The sequence below is a fragment of the Rhinolophus sinicus genome, linkage group LG01 (genome assembly GCF_036562045.2).
Source record: "Rhinolophus sinicus isolate RSC01 linkage group LG01, ASM3656204v1, whole genome shotgun sequence".
NCBI classification, from domain to species: Eukaryota; Metazoa; Chordata; class Mammalia; order Chiroptera; family Rhinolophidae; genus Rhinolophus; species Rhinolophus sinicus.
In genome coordinates this window covers 10,419,889-10,439,506 of record NC_133751.1, presented here as the reverse complement: position 1 = coordinate 10,439,506, position 19,618 = coordinate 10,419,889, and the positions used below count along the sequence as shown (strand labels likewise).

The 19,618-nt window shown below is 36.1% G+C and overlaps 1 protein-coding gene across 1 annotated transcript in view; it reads right to left on the bottom strand.

Moving 5' to 3' along the window:
• PAXBP1 (PAX3 and PAX7 binding protein 1) overlaps positions 1-19,618 on the bottom strand; it is a 30,874-nt gene that overhangs the window by 3,791 nt on the left and 7,465 nt on the right. The window contains exons 4-16 of the mRNA XM_019730202.2: positions 19,203-19,424; positions 18,553-18,656; positions 17,266-17,483; positions 16,562-16,751; positions 12,797-12,920; positions 9,147-9,246; positions 8,944-9,059; positions 6,930-7,129; positions 5,647-5,791; positions 4,852-4,973; positions 3,933-4,009; positions 3,477-3,543; positions 233-379 (exon numbers count right to left, since the gene is read on the bottom strand). Of these exons, the coding sequence (XP_019585761.2) occupies positions 233-379; positions 3,477-3,543; positions 3,933-4,009; positions 4,852-4,973; positions 5,647-5,791; positions 6,930-7,129; positions 8,944-9,059; positions 9,147-9,246; positions 12,797-12,920; positions 16,562-16,751; positions 17,266-17,483; positions 18,553-18,656; positions 19,203-19,424 (1,832 nt within the window). The remainder of the gene's footprint in view (positions 1-232; positions 380-3,476; positions 3,544-3,932; positions 4,010-4,851; positions 4,974-5,646; positions 5,792-6,929; positions 7,130-8,943; positions 9,060-9,146; positions 9,247-12,796; positions 12,921-16,561; positions 16,752-17,265; positions 17,484-18,552; positions 18,657-19,202; positions 19,425-19,618) is intronic.

The window sequence follows — 19,618 nt, the reverse complement described above, 5'->3', positions numbered from 1 at the left end:
TATGGATATTAGATAAATAAATCTACAAATATACAACAGTACAAATTTTTACATAGAAAATTCTACGTATGGGGTATGGAACTACCTGAATAGTCAAAATGATCGTCAACCTTGCACCACGTCCAATAATCAAAAGGGATTCTGTAAAATCCCAAATCTCTCTTCAAACAAAGAAAACAGTTCATTTTAACTTACGTGCTTTGAGAACTAAGATATGTGTCATTTAACTCACATTTTGGGCTTTTTTGATGCTGTCATCTCCATATTCTGAATTCTGAAAAGCCATGAGAATGTATCTATTTAATAAACCATCTATTGATAATTCCTGAAGAGTTTTATTCGAGAAAATGCCGTACCATTGAAGAAAATTCCCTAATAGCTAGAAAGAAGGGAAAAAAATTACTGAAAGGCAAGGTTAAGCAATTAAATTAGGTACGAGACAAATCAGTTACACAGTAAAACATCTTATGAAATATAGTGAACCCTGTCTTGCCAAAGTACTAATAAGTACTTTTAAAGGGCAAATGTTTCCTAGAATGATGGAGGCTTTGAATTTTAAATTTTAATTAATTAACTAAAATTTAAATAGCCACAGGTAGCTAGTGGCTACAGCGCATATAGAACATTTTCCACCATCACAGGAAGTACTATTGGGCAAGTGAGGATTCTCAGATAAATGTCCTCCTTTCAAAACCATGACTAAGCTACTCCTATGACCTCCCCAAAAGACGTAAACTTTAACTACAATATTTCATTTTTACCAGACGTCAAGAACCTGGTGAGCTATGTCACTTGGACGTACCAAGCTACTCAAGCTCAATACATACAAAACGAAACCCCAGTCCATCCCACCATAAAATTTCTGCTTCCTAGTTATTTCTCAACTCAGCAAATAATAACACTATCTAACCAACTGATCAGGCCAGAAGCCTGGGTGTCATTCTTGAGCTCTCCCTCAAGATAGGGTTTGATTCCATCTCCATCATTCTGTGTATTTCTCAGTTCCGTATGCCACCTCCCCAATCTAAGCCACCATTACTGTTTTTTTCCCGTGTATAATGAGCATTTTTGCCCAAATTTGTGAGGGAAAAATAAGGATGCACATTATACATGGGTCGTACTAATTCCCTTTCTCTGCAAGTTTGGGCCAAAAACGTGGGTGTGCATTATCCATGGGAGCGCATTAGACACAGCAAAATACAGTATCTCTTTCTGGACCCTGCAGTTATTCAAGTGATTAAGAGCTCTGGAATGGTCTTTCTCAAGCAGGGTTGCATAAGTGAATTAAATCTATAGAAAATGATTTGGATGATTACTTAATTTCCCCAAGGATAGTGCACAGTTAGTGCCATTCTAGATGCAAAGGTTAGAATTCACTATATACAACAGAGGCCTTAGAGCATTAGGTAATAATCCTTTAACCCTGTTGAGAAAAGCTGCTCAAGAGTCAGACGGTCTGAGTTAGGTTCCCGTCTCCAGCACTTACCAATGGAATGACCCTGAGCAGGTTCTATTCTGTGCCTCACTGTCCGCCAGTCAAGTGAGAATAATAGTGTCACGCTCACAGTTATTCATCCCTTTCCTGCTCTAAAAACCCTCTTATGATCCACACATATACGGCCAATTATTTTCAACAAAGGTACAAGAGCAATTCAATAAAGAAAGGATAGTCTTTCCAACAAAGAGTGCTGGAACAAACAAGCTGCAAACCAGGCTCACACCCTATATAAAAATTACCTCAGAACAGATCACAGATTTAAATATAAAACCTAAAGCTATGAAACCTCTAGAAGAAAGGACAGGAGAAGAACTTTGTGGTCTTGTTTTAGGCAAAGATTTCTTACATATGACACCTAAAGCACAAACCTTAACAGGAAAAAGCAATAAATAGGAATTCATCAAAATTAAGAACATCTATGCTTTGACAGACAGTTAAGAGAATGAAGACAAGCCACAGACTATGGAAAAAAGGAAAACTCTGCAAATCATGTATCTGACAAAGAACTTGTATCCAGAATACAGAACTCAAAGTTCAAGAGTAAGAAAATCCAATTTTAAAAAACGAGCAAAAGATTTGAACAGGTTCTTCACCAAACAACATAAACATGTGGCAAACAAGCACATGAAAACATGCTCAACGCCATCAGTCATTAGGGAACTGCAGATTAAAACCATACTGAGATACCACGATACACTTAATAGAATAACTTCAAAAAAAAACCAAAACAACTGACAATAACAAATGTGGTGTGTGGTGAGAATGAGGACTAACCGAAAAACTAGAACGCTAATATACTGCTGGTTTGGAAAACAGCTCTGCCTACGTTATTTGCTCAAGTGTAATGAAAACTTATAGACCCAGAAAACACTGTGTGCACTTACGGCTGCTTTATTCATAATTACCCCAAACTGGAAACGATCCAAATGTCCCTCAATTGAGGAATGAACAAAAATCAAAGCAAAGAAACTGGCCTATCCACAAAACAGTGAATTACTACTTAGTAATAAAAAGCAATGAACTACTGACAACACACAACACAGAAATCTCAAATGCATGATGTTAAGTGAATGACACCTGACTCAAAAGGCACCTATACAATTCCATTCTTAAGACATTCTTGCAAAGAAAACCACAGGACAACAAAAAGGGGTGGCCAGGGTGTAGGGCTGGTCCTGACTACAAAGGAGCATGGAGAATTTGGAGGGATGATAGAAGTGTTATATATTTTGATTTGGGTAGTGATTACATGACTGTATTCATTCATCAAAACTATACTTTAAAAAGAGTGAATTTTATTGTATGTAAATTATACCTTAATTTAAAAAAAATGAAAAAAAGACATCCTTCTGTGGCTTCCTACAACTTTTAGGATGAAGACCAAAGTTTTCCACATGACCTAGTAGTAGCTGCTGTCTCATCTGGACTGCTTATCTCATCCCTAATTCTAGCGGTCCTGGACTTTTCCCAGTTCTTCCAGTGTGCCCTGCTCTCCCTCACCTCAGGGCCAACTCCTCTTTACTCCTCTGGTCTAATAACCTAAGTATCACTTCCTCAGGGTGGAAGTGGATCTTCTGTGACTCACCAGTCAGGTTCTCTGTGCCCCTGGTCAGAAGCTACCATACGACCTTGAATTTCTCCCTTCATAATTCACTACATCTGGGATTACTTGTTCGCTATCTGTGAACTGTGCCAGATTATCATTCAGTGCTTTATTCCCCAAAACTTAGAAAAGTAACTGGTACTCTATTTTTTGAGTAAATTGTGGTTTAGCGAGGCATTTTGCTGACTAGCTTGGACCTTACTTTGGAACTCAGAATTCATTTTCTCCTGTGGAAACATCAAACCTAAATAAACTTTTGAAATAAAATTATTCTGCAAAATGGAGACTTTGTAATACGTATATATATAAATACTTTTCAAAAATATATAAAGTCAACCAAATCTGAAGTCTTTTAGATACTCTACAGATACATACCTTAACGGAAGACCAAAACTGTCGTTGAAAAAACAAGTAAGGCCCAGAATTTTTATTTTCTAAGACACTAAAAGAGAAACACACCATGATCAAATGTTTTTTATGTATAAGTACCACATGATTTCTAGAAGAAAAGACGTCTACAAATAAAATAGGTAAACAAAAGAATTAAGTGACTTTTTCAAATTCTCAAACAACTATATTCCAGAAGTTATTAAGTTTAGAAAGTAATGGAAACTTATTCTGAGACACTAAGGGAGAACAAAGAGCACCGTTTGCTCTGTTCCGCTTAGGGATCAATGTCCCCACTGAGCTAGTCTCTTCAAGCTACAGGTGTACACTACACAGGTAAAGTCTACCACTCAAGCTAGCATTCATTTTTCCACAAAATAAGAAGCCTTCTCTGGAAGATAACGGAGAATGTTATCATTTTCAATGTTCTGAGGAGTTACTTACTTTTTGGGATATAAGGGCATGAATACATCATCATCTAAAGTTCTTCTCATTCTCAGTAAAAGTGCTTTTAGGTACACCTAAAGAGTTTAAAATAGATCATACATTTTAATAAGGGTTGTGATAAAAGTAAAATTTTAAGAAATAAAAACAACCCATATTCCAAATCATGTAATTACTTAAGTATTCAATTTTGAGGGAACCCTCTTCTCAAAATTTTCCCTTTTCTCACTGAAGGCCCTAAGGTCTTTAATACTTACTACGCTGTTAGTTCACCCCTCAACAACTACCAAATGATGAAGCCATTTAGAAATCTTTCAGCCCTTCAACCTACTATGTAAAGATTTAAGGTGAGACACATAACCTGGTTCTTCTTAAAATGAGATCAGTGAAAACAGACAATGATAAAGAGCACCTTTCCTAAGTCTCCATGGCTGATAAGAATGTTCACTGAGGGACAACAGCAATTTGAAGTTTGGAAACTAGTTATAAAACAATACTTCGCTGTTTTATATGCTGTTTAAATGTTTTAGCATTTAAATAATCAATTATTACACTTTTATTCTAGCACTTTTACATGTCTCTTTTTCCTAAAAAATACAGTTCTTAAAGGGATATTTGATTAGCTGATTGGAAGTTGGGGGAGGGGTGGTGGTAAAAAGGGTGAGAACAGTAAAAATTGAGAGGCTACCTAGACTAATAATATCATCCTTCCACGGAGAGATTTTAAAACTGAAATCTATTATCTCAAACTTTTTATATTTCAGGCTTTTATATAGGACCATATGGCCCAATTTGGTGCATCAGATTTTCTGGTTGGTTTAGAATATAACCACTCAATCTCTCAAGTCTTGCTCATTTTCAAAAGGACCGGGAGGAAAAAAAAACAAACAAAACCTTTCATAGATAATAATTAAATTACCTGTGTATTTTTGTTTTCTGCATTCACTACTGAAGGATATCCATTTACTAATTTTAATGTAATTCCAACCATTCTTGAAGTTTGTGTTGTAGAAAAAGGGTCCCACATATTTTCAGCTATCACTATTAGAACAAAAGTAGGATGTGTTGAGATATAGTGATAAATTAAATCAGATGTCAAGCAGTCCTCAACTTATAAATGTCAATCCTGATTTCTCTTTCCCTCTCTTGAGTATAAGCTTCAGTCTCCTTTGTCCTATTAACTGTGGGAGTGCCGAGCATTAGGCAAATGGGGAAAGGGGGACATATTCCTCTTATTTCCTGCTAATCAATGAAAATAAAGGCTGGGGGTGGTAAAGAAGATTTCAATATCCTAGAAGATATTGTCCCAGCATCAAGAATTTCTAACAAACTTGGAACTTATTTTTAATATTTTAAATAGGTTCCTGTATCAATGATTCCTAATCTTCTGTGAGAAATTGATGTAAGTAATGAAACTGCTCCCAGAAAAACACACATCCCTCAAAAAACTATGTGTTCAGTTTTGCTTCAGGCTGTCTTTAAGGGTCTCTAAAATTCGCCAAGAGATCAATTACTGCCCCCAACTCCAGGCCCGCCCCAAGGTGTTCTTCAAATCCCCGGTTAAGAGACATCTAGCCTTTAGCCATCTTTGGGCCCAATGGTAACTTTCCATTTATAATGTAATTTTTATGAGGAAATATGCCCCGATTAAAAATTCTTAAAAATAGACGTGAGAAACCCAATGTGTTTAAATGTTCAATTCAGAAATCTCTACCTGTTAGTTTGGGAAGGATCACCTTTTCCACAATGGTGGGTAATAGTGCAATGTCCACATCATCTTTTTCTTGCTCTCGCTCTTCACAACCATAAAACAGCAAAGATTCAAACCATAGCATATTCTCAAAGTCACGGCATTTCGCCTAGAAAATATTAAAAGGTTACTCAAACACATTTAAAATAGTGGCTACTGCGGCTTCCAGTCAAAAGAGTATTTAGCCATAAACAAGTAAAAACTGGACAAAACATATGAAACGCCTGTTTTCAGACAATGGACTACGGGCAATACAGAACGATGAGCCCTGAAAGAAGGGAATCACCGACATGCACTGCTGATCAGGAGAGCGGGGCGTGGACGGCACACAGAGCACAGGCTTGCTGAGGGGAGGAGACGGAAATTGGAGTTCAGGGAGGTTGACACAACCCAAAGCCATGGGGCAGAGAAAGGCGCTACACAGAAAAAGAACTCCAAAACACACACAAGTGCCCTTGAGCCTTTTATATACTAAGACACACATGTACAGGGTGAAACTCCACAAGGCCTGGCAAAGAGCAGCAGGGAGCTGTGAGCTGAATGGTACCTGGAGCTCACGTTCTTTTTCAATCATTTCCAGGGCTTCAACCTCAACCCTCTTTCCCTTATAGTTTACACATCCAACCCAGTGAATCTCATTCACACCCACGGCTCCATCAACGTTGGTAACTTCCAAAACTGTATCCTAAATATGACCACTAGACGTATGGAGTAAATTCTAGTCTCCTCCCTTATATATAATACAAGGCCAACAAGACCCACTGATTCCATCTCCTGAATTTATCGATTTTAATTACCACTGACTTATTAGGTCAGGCCCTATTTCATACCTGCCTCACTGAGCTTTCCCATGGGGTTTTATGTTTTTCTAGGATCAAAGGATCAAGTTCTCCCTATTCATTCATGTTCATATGCCAATGTCACTATATATACACAGGGAGCCAAAGAAATGTACACACACTTTAAGAAAGGAAAAAACTGTATTAAAATGGTAATATTCCATATATATAGTTTAGGTGACTGAGAAAGGCATTGTATATAAATTGAAAAGCCATAGACAGCTCTCTTGAGGAGGGGAGTATAAAAGGGAAGATCCTAAGATTACAGCCAGCAATAGTATCAAGTATAGCCCTGTGCACTTTCTCCCCTGAAAAATATCTTACTTACACTTACATCTCTAGTTTTGAGGTTAAAATTACCCAGGCATCATGTTATACTGCTTTCAAACAGTGACAGAAGCCACCCACCTCAAGAGGAGTCCAAGTGAGAAGCTGCAGCCTTATGAGAGGGTTGAACAACTTTGGCAAACAAAGGCCGATGTAAGCATCCTTGTAGGACGCATAGTATTTTGAACGCCATGCTTCAAATTGGGATTTAATACAATCGATTGAATAGAAACTCTCAAGGACATCTTCAAAAACCTTGCTGGACTCTTTTGAAATGCGATCTAAATACAACAATAAAAACAACCACCACAGAGAAATTTAATATGTGGTAGAAAAAACAGTTCAATTATTTTCAGCATTTTCTTAGTAGCTTGAGTATCAATAAGAGATAGGCTCATTAACAAAGGAACAATTTATTGTTAATTACAATTTAAAAGAAAGGATAAACAAAAAAGTTTAGGTTTCAAACATCTATTATGCAAACCAAAGTATAGGCACTCTTTCCTTTGGACCATTTTCTGTTAAATAAAATCTGTCCCCCAATAATTCAGTTCAAATTTCAGTTACCATGGTGTATTAACTGAGTAATTGCTTAAAGTACAAACTTTGCTGGTAATTCTTCAGTCCACAAATCACTGTGTAAATAACACACGCACATCATAACCAATGACCAATCATATCACTTCTTTCAAAGTCTGTTATTGATTGCAATAACTGACATAGACAAATATCAGCAATGGATGCTAGTAGCATTTTTAAGTAAAAGGTCATCTGATGCCCCAGATGACTTGAGAAAGGGGAATTTTCATAATGGCTAGACCTACTTGTGACAACCTACTTCTCAAAATCAATCTTAATTAACATCGCTAATAGCGGGAAAATCTTAACATTTGTCATCCGTTATTATGCAGCAAGAAACAGCATCTTGTATGAAGTATCCTTGACAAAAAAGTTTAACCTCAATCTAATCAAGGTTTCAGAACTAAAGTCCAGTTTATAAGAAATACAGTGAATGGAAAAACAAGTTAATACCATGAGAAAACAGACATCTAGAATGTAGGACATTCTGCAAGACAAGTGGCCTGGTGTCTTCAAAAAGTTAATGTCTTAAACAAATAAATCATAGGGGTGTGTGTATGAGTAAGGAACTTGTGGATGTTCATTAATTCTAGATAAAAAGATGTAACAACCAAATGCAGAGCAGGAACCTTGTGTGGATCCTGGTTTGAAAAACACAGAACAACCCATCAAAACAGTCCCAAGATACTTTGGGGGGGGGGGGGGGGAGGGGCTGCTGCTGAGGAAAAATGAACAGACGTGATATTAAGAAATTTGAGTTAATTTCCTTAGGTGTGATAATGGTATTGTGATTAGGCAAGAAAATAGCCTTGTTTTTAGGAGACACATGTTAAAGCTTTTAGAGGAAGTGCCATGAAGTCTACATGGTTCTGCAAAACACACACATTCACATATAAAGAGTTTAAGCAAACTTGGCCAGATGATGGTTAAGAACGACTGAATCTGGGTGACAGGTACGTATGTGGGTGATCGCTATCCCATGCTTTCAAATTTTCTGTATGTTTAGAGATGTTCACAATAAAAAAGAAGAAGCCTAACAAGCTTCTCCAACTAAGTTCCAAATGGCTTGCAGCCAATATAATTCCACATAATCCCAGCCAATAGTGGGAAATGAAGAATCTTATTTAGGGATCCTTCTGGAAATGCCTGGCACATAACAGTACTAACTATTCCTCTTGGTTGAAACTATTCAGGGCTCCCCAAAATCAGGAGTTTCCTTCAGGGCTGAGTGCTCTACTGACAAGCTTTAACGTTTTTAGGCCAGACAGGCAGCATTATGGTAGCCCTTGGAGAATAATATCATTTATTATGAAAGTCCTAGGTGTTACCACTATTTTTGAGAACTCATCATGATATTCAGTAATAAAAAAATGGGTGTAAGTTTTTACAATTAAGAAAAAGGTGTCTGGTTCTAATACAGAGGTCATAAAACTTCAAACCATCATTTCATAGTAAAAACTACAACCAAGCAGAAACTAAACTGACAATAAAGCTCATTTCCAAATAAATGTCTAACCTTTTTCCAGATTGAAATTTGTAATATCTGTAGAAGTTTCTTCATCATCACTGGAAAGGCCTTCCAGGTGATCTGCCATCTTACCGGTTTGCTCTCTGGCTTGTCTACGACGAGTCCTAAATAACAAACATCAAGTTCCTAAACCAGATAAAAGATATTCCTCCCTTCACAAACAAACCAACAGCAAGCATTTTGAGATTTACCTCCTGGCTTCCCGTTCTGCAATCCGACGTTTTGCATGCTCTTGGTACAGTGCTCGATCTCGTCCAAAGGAATCAAGATTTGGTGCCATCAGAGCTTTATCTGTAAAATAACAATGGTTAAAATAAAAAAACCTTCCTTCAACGATCTTGAGGAAAGAGTTTGCACAGAATAAGCCATAATGATAGACTGCTTGCTAATCTCAACATCAGGATTCTGCAATAATTGGTAAACCAGATAGTTTTCTAGTTTAGAGTAAATCGCTGTATTATTCTGTGTTCCCATGAAAAAGAATAGAAAAACAAATGGAGTTCAACAACCCTACACAAAGGCAACTGGGCTTAATCACTATTTTTTATGTCTAAGTGACAGAACTAGTTTATGCCACTATGACAACCAAATAAATTAAAAATCTAAGTTACCTGTGCAAAGGGAAAAACAATAGATTACTTTTTAAAGGAAGAACTTAAGCATTGTATGTTAAATGATATGAAATGACAGGAAAGAAACATAGGATGAGAAAACAGCTTTGTTGCAGTTTAATAATTTATTCTTCTAATTTTAATTTTGCTTTATAGACATTTATTCTCTATTACTATTTTTAGAACAAGGGCAGAATCAACATGTAGATTGAAAACCGTATCTGAATATGAGAAACTTAAGCTTTCTCAAACACTACTCCTTTAAATCCCTTATTTCTTTTTTCCCTTATTTTCCATTTCTCTTTCTCCCTCTTTTTTTGAACTCTCTGGGGCATTTTTTAGCTTTAACTTCCAACCTTCCTATTTAAATTTCTATTTCAGTTACCAAATTTTTAGTTCCCAAGAGGGAAAAATACTTTCTATTATCTCCCTGAGGATCTCAATTATGTGTTAAAATTTTTTCTGCCACCTGCATTGTCTTTGTTTCCTCAGTTCCTTAGGTTCACCTGCTTGTGTTGGTCTAGTGATTGTAACTACCTCATATAAAAGCTAGACTGGAAGTTCTGTGGACATGGTGGGAGTTGTCTCACAGAGGCATCTCCACCAGAACACTAGGTAGAAAGTCAACTCTTGTTGGGGGCTCCAAGAGGGTTTTGTCTCTGGGTCTTTTCTCTGAACCCATTCTCTGTCTCTACAGAAGAATCCTCTAATCTCTTGCCTAGGGTCAGAGGAGGAGTGGGGGAAACATTTGTTTGCAATACTCCACTCATTTCTACATTTTAGTTCCACACTGTGAAGATATTCTCTAATACAGTAAGTCCTCAATTAACATCATCAATTGACTGGTTCTGTGACTTTAAGTGAAACGAGTTTTACCATAAGCTAATTCATGTAAACAAAAGTTAGGTTACTACAGTATCTCATCCACATTATACCAGAATGGCATCGAATGAAACGGATGTTATTCGAGGACTGTTGTATATGGGATAGCAATGAGAAGTAAACAACAAGGGATAGGAGGAGGGGGAAATCACATGCAAAAATGAAAGAAAGGCTTTTGCATATTTTCCCCCCTGAGATATGTTAGCAATAGGAGCAACAGGAAAAATAACACCAAATATTAGGTCTCTACACTTCAGCGTATCCTAACTATCCTAGACCCTACTATTTTTAAAGTTGACTTTCTTACTGAGTTTTTTACTATTTCAAAATAGCTCAGATATTAGGAAGGCAGTATGTTCCAGAGTTCACAAATTATAAAAAAAGATTAGTACAGTACATAAGAAGGATGTCCCAGCATTACCTCAACGGTGAGTTCACTATACACCATAGATGAATTAGCTAAAAAGTCCTAAACTACAGACACGATTCTAGCCTCTTTAAGAGATATTCTTAAAGAAATATTTTAGACTATTAATTACTATAATATTTTAAATACTGCATTTATAGATTTTATAAAAATACATACTGAAGAAGCCATGAGTAGATGAACCAAGTGCGAGCCTCCCTCACTTCTGTGAGAACTGTATACAGTAATTGTGGTAAGTTTTTACAAATCTAGAGAGATGAATTTCAGGCTTGTTTCTTTTTAAAAAGATCAGAAATGGAAATGATACTTCAGTATCCCATGTAATTTTCCTCAAATCTTTGGCAATTAATGAATACTCCCACTAGGGCAATATTTTTCAATTTCTCATTACCTTTCAATTTCTTTCCAACTCTCAATCTAATTAACATATATCATTCAACCCTCATTTCCAGTTTCATGTAAGTAAATAGCTCCAAATTATAAACAACAGATTATAGATAGGAAACGGTATTTGATGACATGTACAGCTCACACAAAACATTTAACATAAAAGGAAATTACTTCCCTTCGTACGTATAACGGTTACCTGTAATCTGCCCCAGAAATCTGGTTCTGTTGGGATCAAAAGTGATCTGGGAGGGATGCATTAGTCATTTAGGTGCCCAACAGGGCAAAGCAATTTAAACTTCCATAGCAAAAACAGAGGTCAAAGCCTCCGTTTTTGTGGCTCACATCTCAGCCTGACTCAGCTCGAAGGGCCATATTACCACCTTGCTATTATGGTCCCAAACGCACCTGGCACACAGAAGGCTGCTTTCTCAGGAATCCAATGTCTCTTTAATTTAGAGGACACCCTATAGGACAAATCATTGTTTTCCGAAAGAATAACACTAGGGCCCTTTGCACTTAGATGACGGGGTCACTCAAGCCATCCATGGATGACTGGCATGTTTAACATGCAGATGACTGGATACCTAGGCCCAGGTGATTAGACTGAGCAAGAATCTCCAGGGAAAGCACCAGGAAATCTGCTCTTTAAATTAGTATCATGGGTAATCGTGATGCACACTTCCATTTGAGAACTGCTGACACAGGGAACAAAGAGATGACAAAGGAAGCCACAAGAAACCCATGCTACAAAAAGTCATTAGCGCACTCAAGAATATGGAGGAAAAACGGAATTCAAAGGCTGCAAACATCTGCTTAAATCTCAGCTAAATTATTTAATAAGAAGTTTCCGATTAATTTTGGTTTTCCATAACACACATCATAATGAAAGGAATATAAATTCAAGTTCTAGATTTTCACACTAATATTTCAAGAACTATAGGTATCAACTGACTTACTAAAAAACCCAGTATAGCATATAAGACAAACTAGAAAATATTAAAAAATTTTAAATCAAAAAATTTTACTTTATCCAAGGGGTAAAGCTCAAACTCCCCTAATCTCGGAGTTGTATCATTTGTTACGTAATAAAACCCCTTCCGCCCTTCAAAATTTCCCAGTCCCCAATCCCAGTCTTTCATTGTAATCAATAACAGCATTTGTCCTGGTGTCATGAACAGGATGAAAATTGGGGGAAAATCAGTTAGGACCAAACAGATAGTGGTTTTAAGATAAAATACTGATAATGTCTTTTCTAACTCTAAAGAATAAAAAAAAAATGTACAAAGAAGAATAAGGCTGACAGCATATTACTGCACGTTTTTGAGCTCCTTTGCGAAACTGTATTTTCTTAAACACAACCCAAGTACATGCTATTATAATTTTTTAGATCTACCTAATACAAGAGCAAAACAACTCATTTATTTAAAAAAGGGGAAAAAAAAGATGCTCTGAGAGCTCTAATTTTCAATTAGGCTGCGCTAAGTAAACAAGGTTGTTTAATGAATAATAAAAACCTTCAAGATGGACTGACTTGAATGGCTTGAAAACTCCGAAGATTCATCTTTAATATCATCTTGTCGTCTTTGGACAAGGCGGGAAGCTCGCTGTTTGTACAGCTGATGTATTGCTGATTCAAGTTCATTAATCAGTGGCACCTGTAAAAATACAACACACTCCGTAACACCAAACTCCTCAGCTGCTTACTTATTTGAGGGTTCCATTCTATTTCCGGATTTCTGAAAAAGTACCCTCTATGGACAGAATAATCATGAATCCCCAATGGCACACAAATAGCAATTCAATTTTACAATGTTTAGGAAACATCACTTCTTTTCATCCATATTTAGAGCTATAGTGTCCAGTGCCTAGTTATTGGAGCAAAAGTTTGGTTAGAAAACTTAACACCTCCATATTAGATTTAAAAGGAAAAAAAGTGAAAAGTTTTAGTGCTTTTCTTTTAGAATAAAGTACTTGGAAGTCTTTTAAAGTCTATTTTTAATTTTCCAGCGCATGATCTATCTCGTAATTTTTATAGTTTAAAATAGATTATTATCACTGTGATACCAAAAAAATGCAATGACTCTATTAGGTAAGAACAGAAGTCTGCTAACTGCCCAATTTTTGACACTTAAATTGCCCTGCCACTCATATGCACCTTACTGTTTTGCAGCTCTAGTACTCATTTTTAGTGTCAACTGCACTCATCTACATTAATAAGGCAAATAACATTTCTAGTTATCACTAACCTTTGTGAAAGCAATACAGCTCAAACTGACTCAGAAAGCTCTTATCAAATGTTTAAACTTTTCCATATTTTGTAATAAAATAATAAAATGTCATTTTACAAAATCAATAAATTTTTCCAGGTTAATATCCATGGCTAAGCATTCACTTGGTTTATATAGAACACCAAAGCTTACAGAACGAGACCTAACTTTAAAAAAAAGCAAAAATCTTTTTATTTATAACCTTATGTTATAACCAAATACTATAAAACTTTCACAAACACTAACAACCACTACACATACCTGAGGAAACCAGAAATTCTAGTTTCCTGGTGGTTAGTGCAAATGGAAAACACATTATTTAGAGTTTGGGAACACCTGCACCAAGTATTATAGCATCTTCCTGAACTGAACAGACTGCAAATGGAAAATAAAAAAAGGCAGGTGGAATACAAAGATGTCTGTAATAAAAGCAATTTTATACACTTGCATAATTCCATTGTAAAAGTAGCAAATGTTCACAGAAAGGTCAAACTGATAGTTATTTTATTCTTTAATATGCCAACCATGGGCAACAATGTCCCCAAACCTGCACTGATTATCTTTTAAGAGCTGAGCCCGGTGACAATCTTTAAAATTTACATAACTGATTACTGCCAAATCATTGTGACTTACACTTCCCCACCCCCTCAGTTTTTTCAAATCACACAGGACTAAAGACAAATATACCGATGTATCTATGGTGCAGTCTTAGTCCTGGAGACCGTTAACATTCCTCTACTGTAAGAGCTACACACCTGAGGTTGCATCAGACAGAAATGAATTATTCAATTTAGTTAAAATTCTGATAATATCATTTTCCTGCTTAGGTAATTGGAATGCCTTTAACAACGCCCAGAGAAAATTCTACTGAGAATAAAAGTCCTAAAACACATTTTCAGCTCACTCATGTTTCTTAACAACGTTGATTTATCTCAAGAGTATGCACCATGAACAATTTCTTTACCGTCTCCAAACTCAAAACTGTTATTGACTATTACTACTTCAAAACCAAATATAAGGCGAAGAACACAATAAGGAAGACAACTATAGGGAAATGAAATAATGGAAAGTTAAAATGATCTGCAAATAATTAAAAATCTAAGTTCAAAACCACTTAAACTTTTACAAGAGGAAAAAAAAAAAAAGGAATGTTTATCTTTTTATGGTCTTACTCTGAAACAATATTTTTATAGTATAACTAAAGTGAGTATTTAAATCTATCCAACTGTTCCTAAATATTTCCAAGATGACAATTTATGATATTATTCACTTGTCAGGAGTCTCTTAATAAAATTGAATGTATATGAAAATGTCAAAATGAAATAAAATATCTTTAAAAGAGGGAACTATCTACCTTTTTAAACTAAAATGCAGTCACTGTATAACATGTAAGGTTTAAGATCCGCTCCAGAAACGTTTATCTAAGTGCCTCTGTGAAACCACATTAGCACCATCTGAAGTAGGCTTCTCTAGAACAGGGCAATCAAGGAGATAAAGTACACTACTAGTTGTTTACAAAATTGATTATAAAATGAATACAAAATTGAAAACTACATGAACTAGATGTCCTAGTAGTCTCTTTAACTCAAGAATTATATAATCTAGTTGATCATATTACTGTCAGCATTTTCTAAGCGTTTAGTTTGCAATTAAAAGCATGTAAGTTTACTCAAGTAAGTTTAAAGCAAAGGCCAAGATACTTCAAGAAAAAGCACCACAGGGACAAACCTCAATTACAAAGTATGATTTAAGACAAAGATCCCTTCTCTAGTCACAAAAGGTTAGACCAGCTCCCACCATGCCCTCTAGGCTCATAAGGACTTTACTAGTAGGAAGAAGACACAACCACCAACTCGGACACATCTACACCCCTGCACAGAGGCAAACCTGTTTCTTTCCCACCCCTGTACTTTGTCACCCTAAGCCACTAACCTGCCACAAGGAATACACCATAGCTCAGCCTACAGTTACTTCTCCAGAAATCAAGTAATAAGAACAAGAATGTGATAAATCCTACAGAGGACCTGGTACATGCTATCTCAGCCTCAATCTAATCACAGACTGGCTGGAACCATTAAAACCCATTAGGAAGACAGTCTGGCAAGGTGCTTCCGCCAGCCTTTGGCTTTAGGGTATTGAAGTAATCAACAGAGATAACAGAAAGCTAAAATACTCATTTAAACATACAGTAGCTTACAGTCTATGCTAATCCACACAGCCAAGAATAAGGGAAAAATTGCCTTCTAATCCTGTATCACTGAAAGTTTGGCGACAGGGTATTCAGTACTACCATTTTAACTTTTTTTAAAGATAAGGCTGCAAAGTCCACAAATGCTTATAAGCCAATTCATCAAATAACAGCATTTCGCTTAAAGAAGAAAAATCGATTAAGAGGTCATTTGAGAAAAAAGGGATTCTCTATGCAGCTAATTTTAAAAATGCAAATATAAAGCAGTTGCACTTCATACTAAAAATCTATCATACTGAAAAAAATGAACTTGGTAGAAATGAGAGTTTAAAAGAAATTATGGCCAATGAATGGTTTCTGAAATGAATGAGGCATAGGCTTACTTAGATGAAAACTATTAGCAGCAATGGTGACCAACTTCATCTAGGGTAAAAAATAAAAACGAATAAAATTTTGCAACTTTGTTCATATTTGGAATTACTTGTGCAAACAGTTTAAAGATAAGTTTAGACTTGAACCATAAAAAAGTAAATTCCATCAGATGAGTCCTATATATTCTAATAATCCAGGGCAGGCCAATAATCTACAATTATAGGTAGGACTTGCCAAAGTCTTATTTTAATGTGTTTTGAGTTTTCTTTGTTTTCAACAAAGGAAGTATATTTGCCCCCAAGATAGAATGCCGCTAATGAAGTGAAGAAAATGAAGCATGACTTTTCATCACTTCTAAAATCGAATTCAGGGGATATTTTCTGAGAAATACAGAAATGATCTACACAAGGCCATCTAGACCTTCTTAATTTTGCCTTATTCAAAGAGATTAATATTTTTGCATTCTTACCTTTTCACTGAAACACTCAAGCAAGTCTTGGACATACCCTCGCATTTCTTGCAAAAATTTATACCGTTCACCAATACCCCCAGAAGACCCTTCTAATCTTTCAATAGCCCTGGTGGAGTCCACTCGGCTTTGCAGATGTTTCTCATGCTGCTGTCGATTTGTTTTGTGCAGTTCTTTCATGGAGTCCAACCTTAAGAACACAAAAGGATAAATATAACACATTTACACCCCAAAATCTATGCTGTCAGGACTCTTGCAATATTATAATGCATTTAGCTCCACTATTAGAATATAAAAAGATTTGGAGTGGCATCTTTTCATCTGTACTGCTTTTTTCTCCAAAAAAAAAAAAAAAAAGGCAGTTTACAGACTCCATATAAAGTTATGTGATGGGCTAACCAAAATCTCAGTTTTGCTTTTCCCCCCATATCTTGACTACACTTTTTCAGTGTCCAAGAGGTGCAAACTCAGAAACGTCTTCAACAAGATCATGGAGTGACATTTTTTTAAAACTTTTCGCGGCTTCCACAGAAGTAATCCAAGAAGGTAGCAGAACAAAGTATGAAGTCATCTTCTGCTTAGTGTCTGAAGATGGGCCAGTGAATCTTCTTTGCCGATATTCTGCATCTGCTACCCCAGACTACAAGTTGCCTGAGGGAACACAAAGCTAGAGGACAGGTCTTTAAGAAGTTGATCTGCCCTACCTGTCTTTAAGCTGTTTCTTTACCAAATCAATAGTAACGGGAGTCATCTCATTACTGGGAGTTTTGAAAGGGACTGTATTATCTGTTTTTTGAGATTTGGCATCGGATGATCCATAGGCTGTGTAACTGTAAGGAATGCCATAGGAAGAGCCATAAGGCATCGCCTGGTAAGTGTTCTGGTAATACACATTCACTTCAGCGGGCTGACTTGCTTGCACCTAAAAAAGAAACAGGATGTATATGAAAACTAGTAGCTAAAACTATGAAAAGCATAATATTATGCCTTTAGGGTTAAAAGAAAAAAAAAAAAAGCAAAAATTACACCCATTTAATTACAATTACTTATTGTAATTAAAATAAATAATTCTTCAAAATCAAATAAAAGTAGGGCTGGGCGAATATTCTAACTCTTATGGGATTACTGGATTTGTTACTAATAATTTTCAGAAAAGCAGTATCACAGTAGAGTTGGAAGGGGCATTAAAAACCATCCAAGGCCACCATTTTATCAATGGAAGAGGCTAAATTACTTGCCATGGTTGTAGAATAAACAGATAAGCAGAGATCAGCATCTAAGACTCCTGATACCTTGTCTAGGATTTGCTCTACTACACCCTTTAACGGGCGTGCAAAATTCTGCATCAAAACACTAGTAACAAAACGTTTACATTCATGCGACATTTCCACTGCACTACTTACTTCTTTGAAACAAAAGTCACTACTTAGGAACATATTTTTCATCTATGGTAACATTTTGCATTACTGAGAAATCCATCTTCTACAAAATAATTTTCCAAGTCAGGAAAAATAAGTTATACAGGCAAGAAACGTTTTCTCTACAGAGATTCTCAAACTTCAGTGTGCATGAGAATCACCTGAAGGGACTTGTTAACAGATGGCTGGGCCCCACCCCCAGAGTGGCTCATTCTCTAGGTCTCAGCAAGGTGAGAATTTGTATTTCTAACAAGCTCCCAGATGATACTGACGCTGCTGGTTGAAGAACCCCTTTGAGAAACACTGATCTAAGAAACTAGAAATTCTTCCATCATTTGACTACAAAAAAAAAAAAAAAAAAGCACCAAAAAAAACACACAAAAGACACAAAACATGATAGTTTTTTCTAAAAGCTTACTGGATACATAACTTTATGTAATTTTCTCAGTTATGATACTTGAATGAGTGACGAAGGTTGCATTCAACATGCAATGTTTTTACTTTAACAAAGTCGGCAAGAAAGGTTTTTTAATTTACTTTTTAATTTTTGAAGTTTAATTCTTTAGTTCTTACCTGAGGGATATTAATTCCTTTTCTTATCTGCTCCTGTTCCCATCGGCTGAGCTCTTCATCTTGTTCTCCAGTTACTAAAGCATCATCGTCACTCCCCTCAATACCTGCAGCAAGCAGCAAAAAAATAATACCAGAAAAGCAGGGAGGAGATGCTAACCTGATATTTTGCAAAACTTAAGCAAAACTATTGATATTAACTCAACCTTACTAAAATTTCTATTATGATCTCCTCTCTCTCATTTGATACTCCTGACTCTGCTTGTCTTATACACAGTATCCCTTGAAGCGAAGGTCAGTACTAACGTAATTGTTAAAATCTTAGATAGATTCCCTAGTCTAAGTGAGTTTGACGTCAAGTCAGCAAAGGGAAGAATAAAACCTAGTGCCTCCTAAAAACGTTGAGCCAATTACACAAATTTATGCATGTAAAGTGCTTAGCACAATACTGGCCACAATAAACATTAGCTATCACCATCATCCTGGAGTTTTCAAAAAATTCCAGTAAGACACGTGTACTCAAGCAAGAACAGTCCTCTAACATGAAAAATAGTTAAATAAATGTAGGGACTTTTTATTTGACTATTTATTTTGACATCAAATCACCCTTACTAGCAATGTAATGAGTTTATTATCTTATTAAATCAAGTTACCTATTTCCTCAGCAATTTTTTGTCTTTGTGACTTTTCTTTCACAGAAAACACTATACGGCGTTTCTCATCATCATCTTCATCATCACTGGCGTCGTTCTCATCTTCTCTAACAAGGCGGCCTTTACCAGGCTCACTATCATGAGGGGTGAAATCTCCCAATTCCCGGGCCATCTGACGCTTTTTCCTTGCAGCATGTATGAAAGCTGCATCTGGAATTTCTCCTGGAAACAAATGGTAAGGATTATAAAATGTGTCAGAGTATAAAGTATCTACTTTCTTGAAAATATGAGGGGGAAATAATCTCACCAACATATCCCTATCACAGCAATAAAGTTCTAACGTTAGTTGCTGACATCCCCTTCCCAAACTGTACCTGCAATCCAACTGATTTTTAATTTACTTTAAATGGAAACTA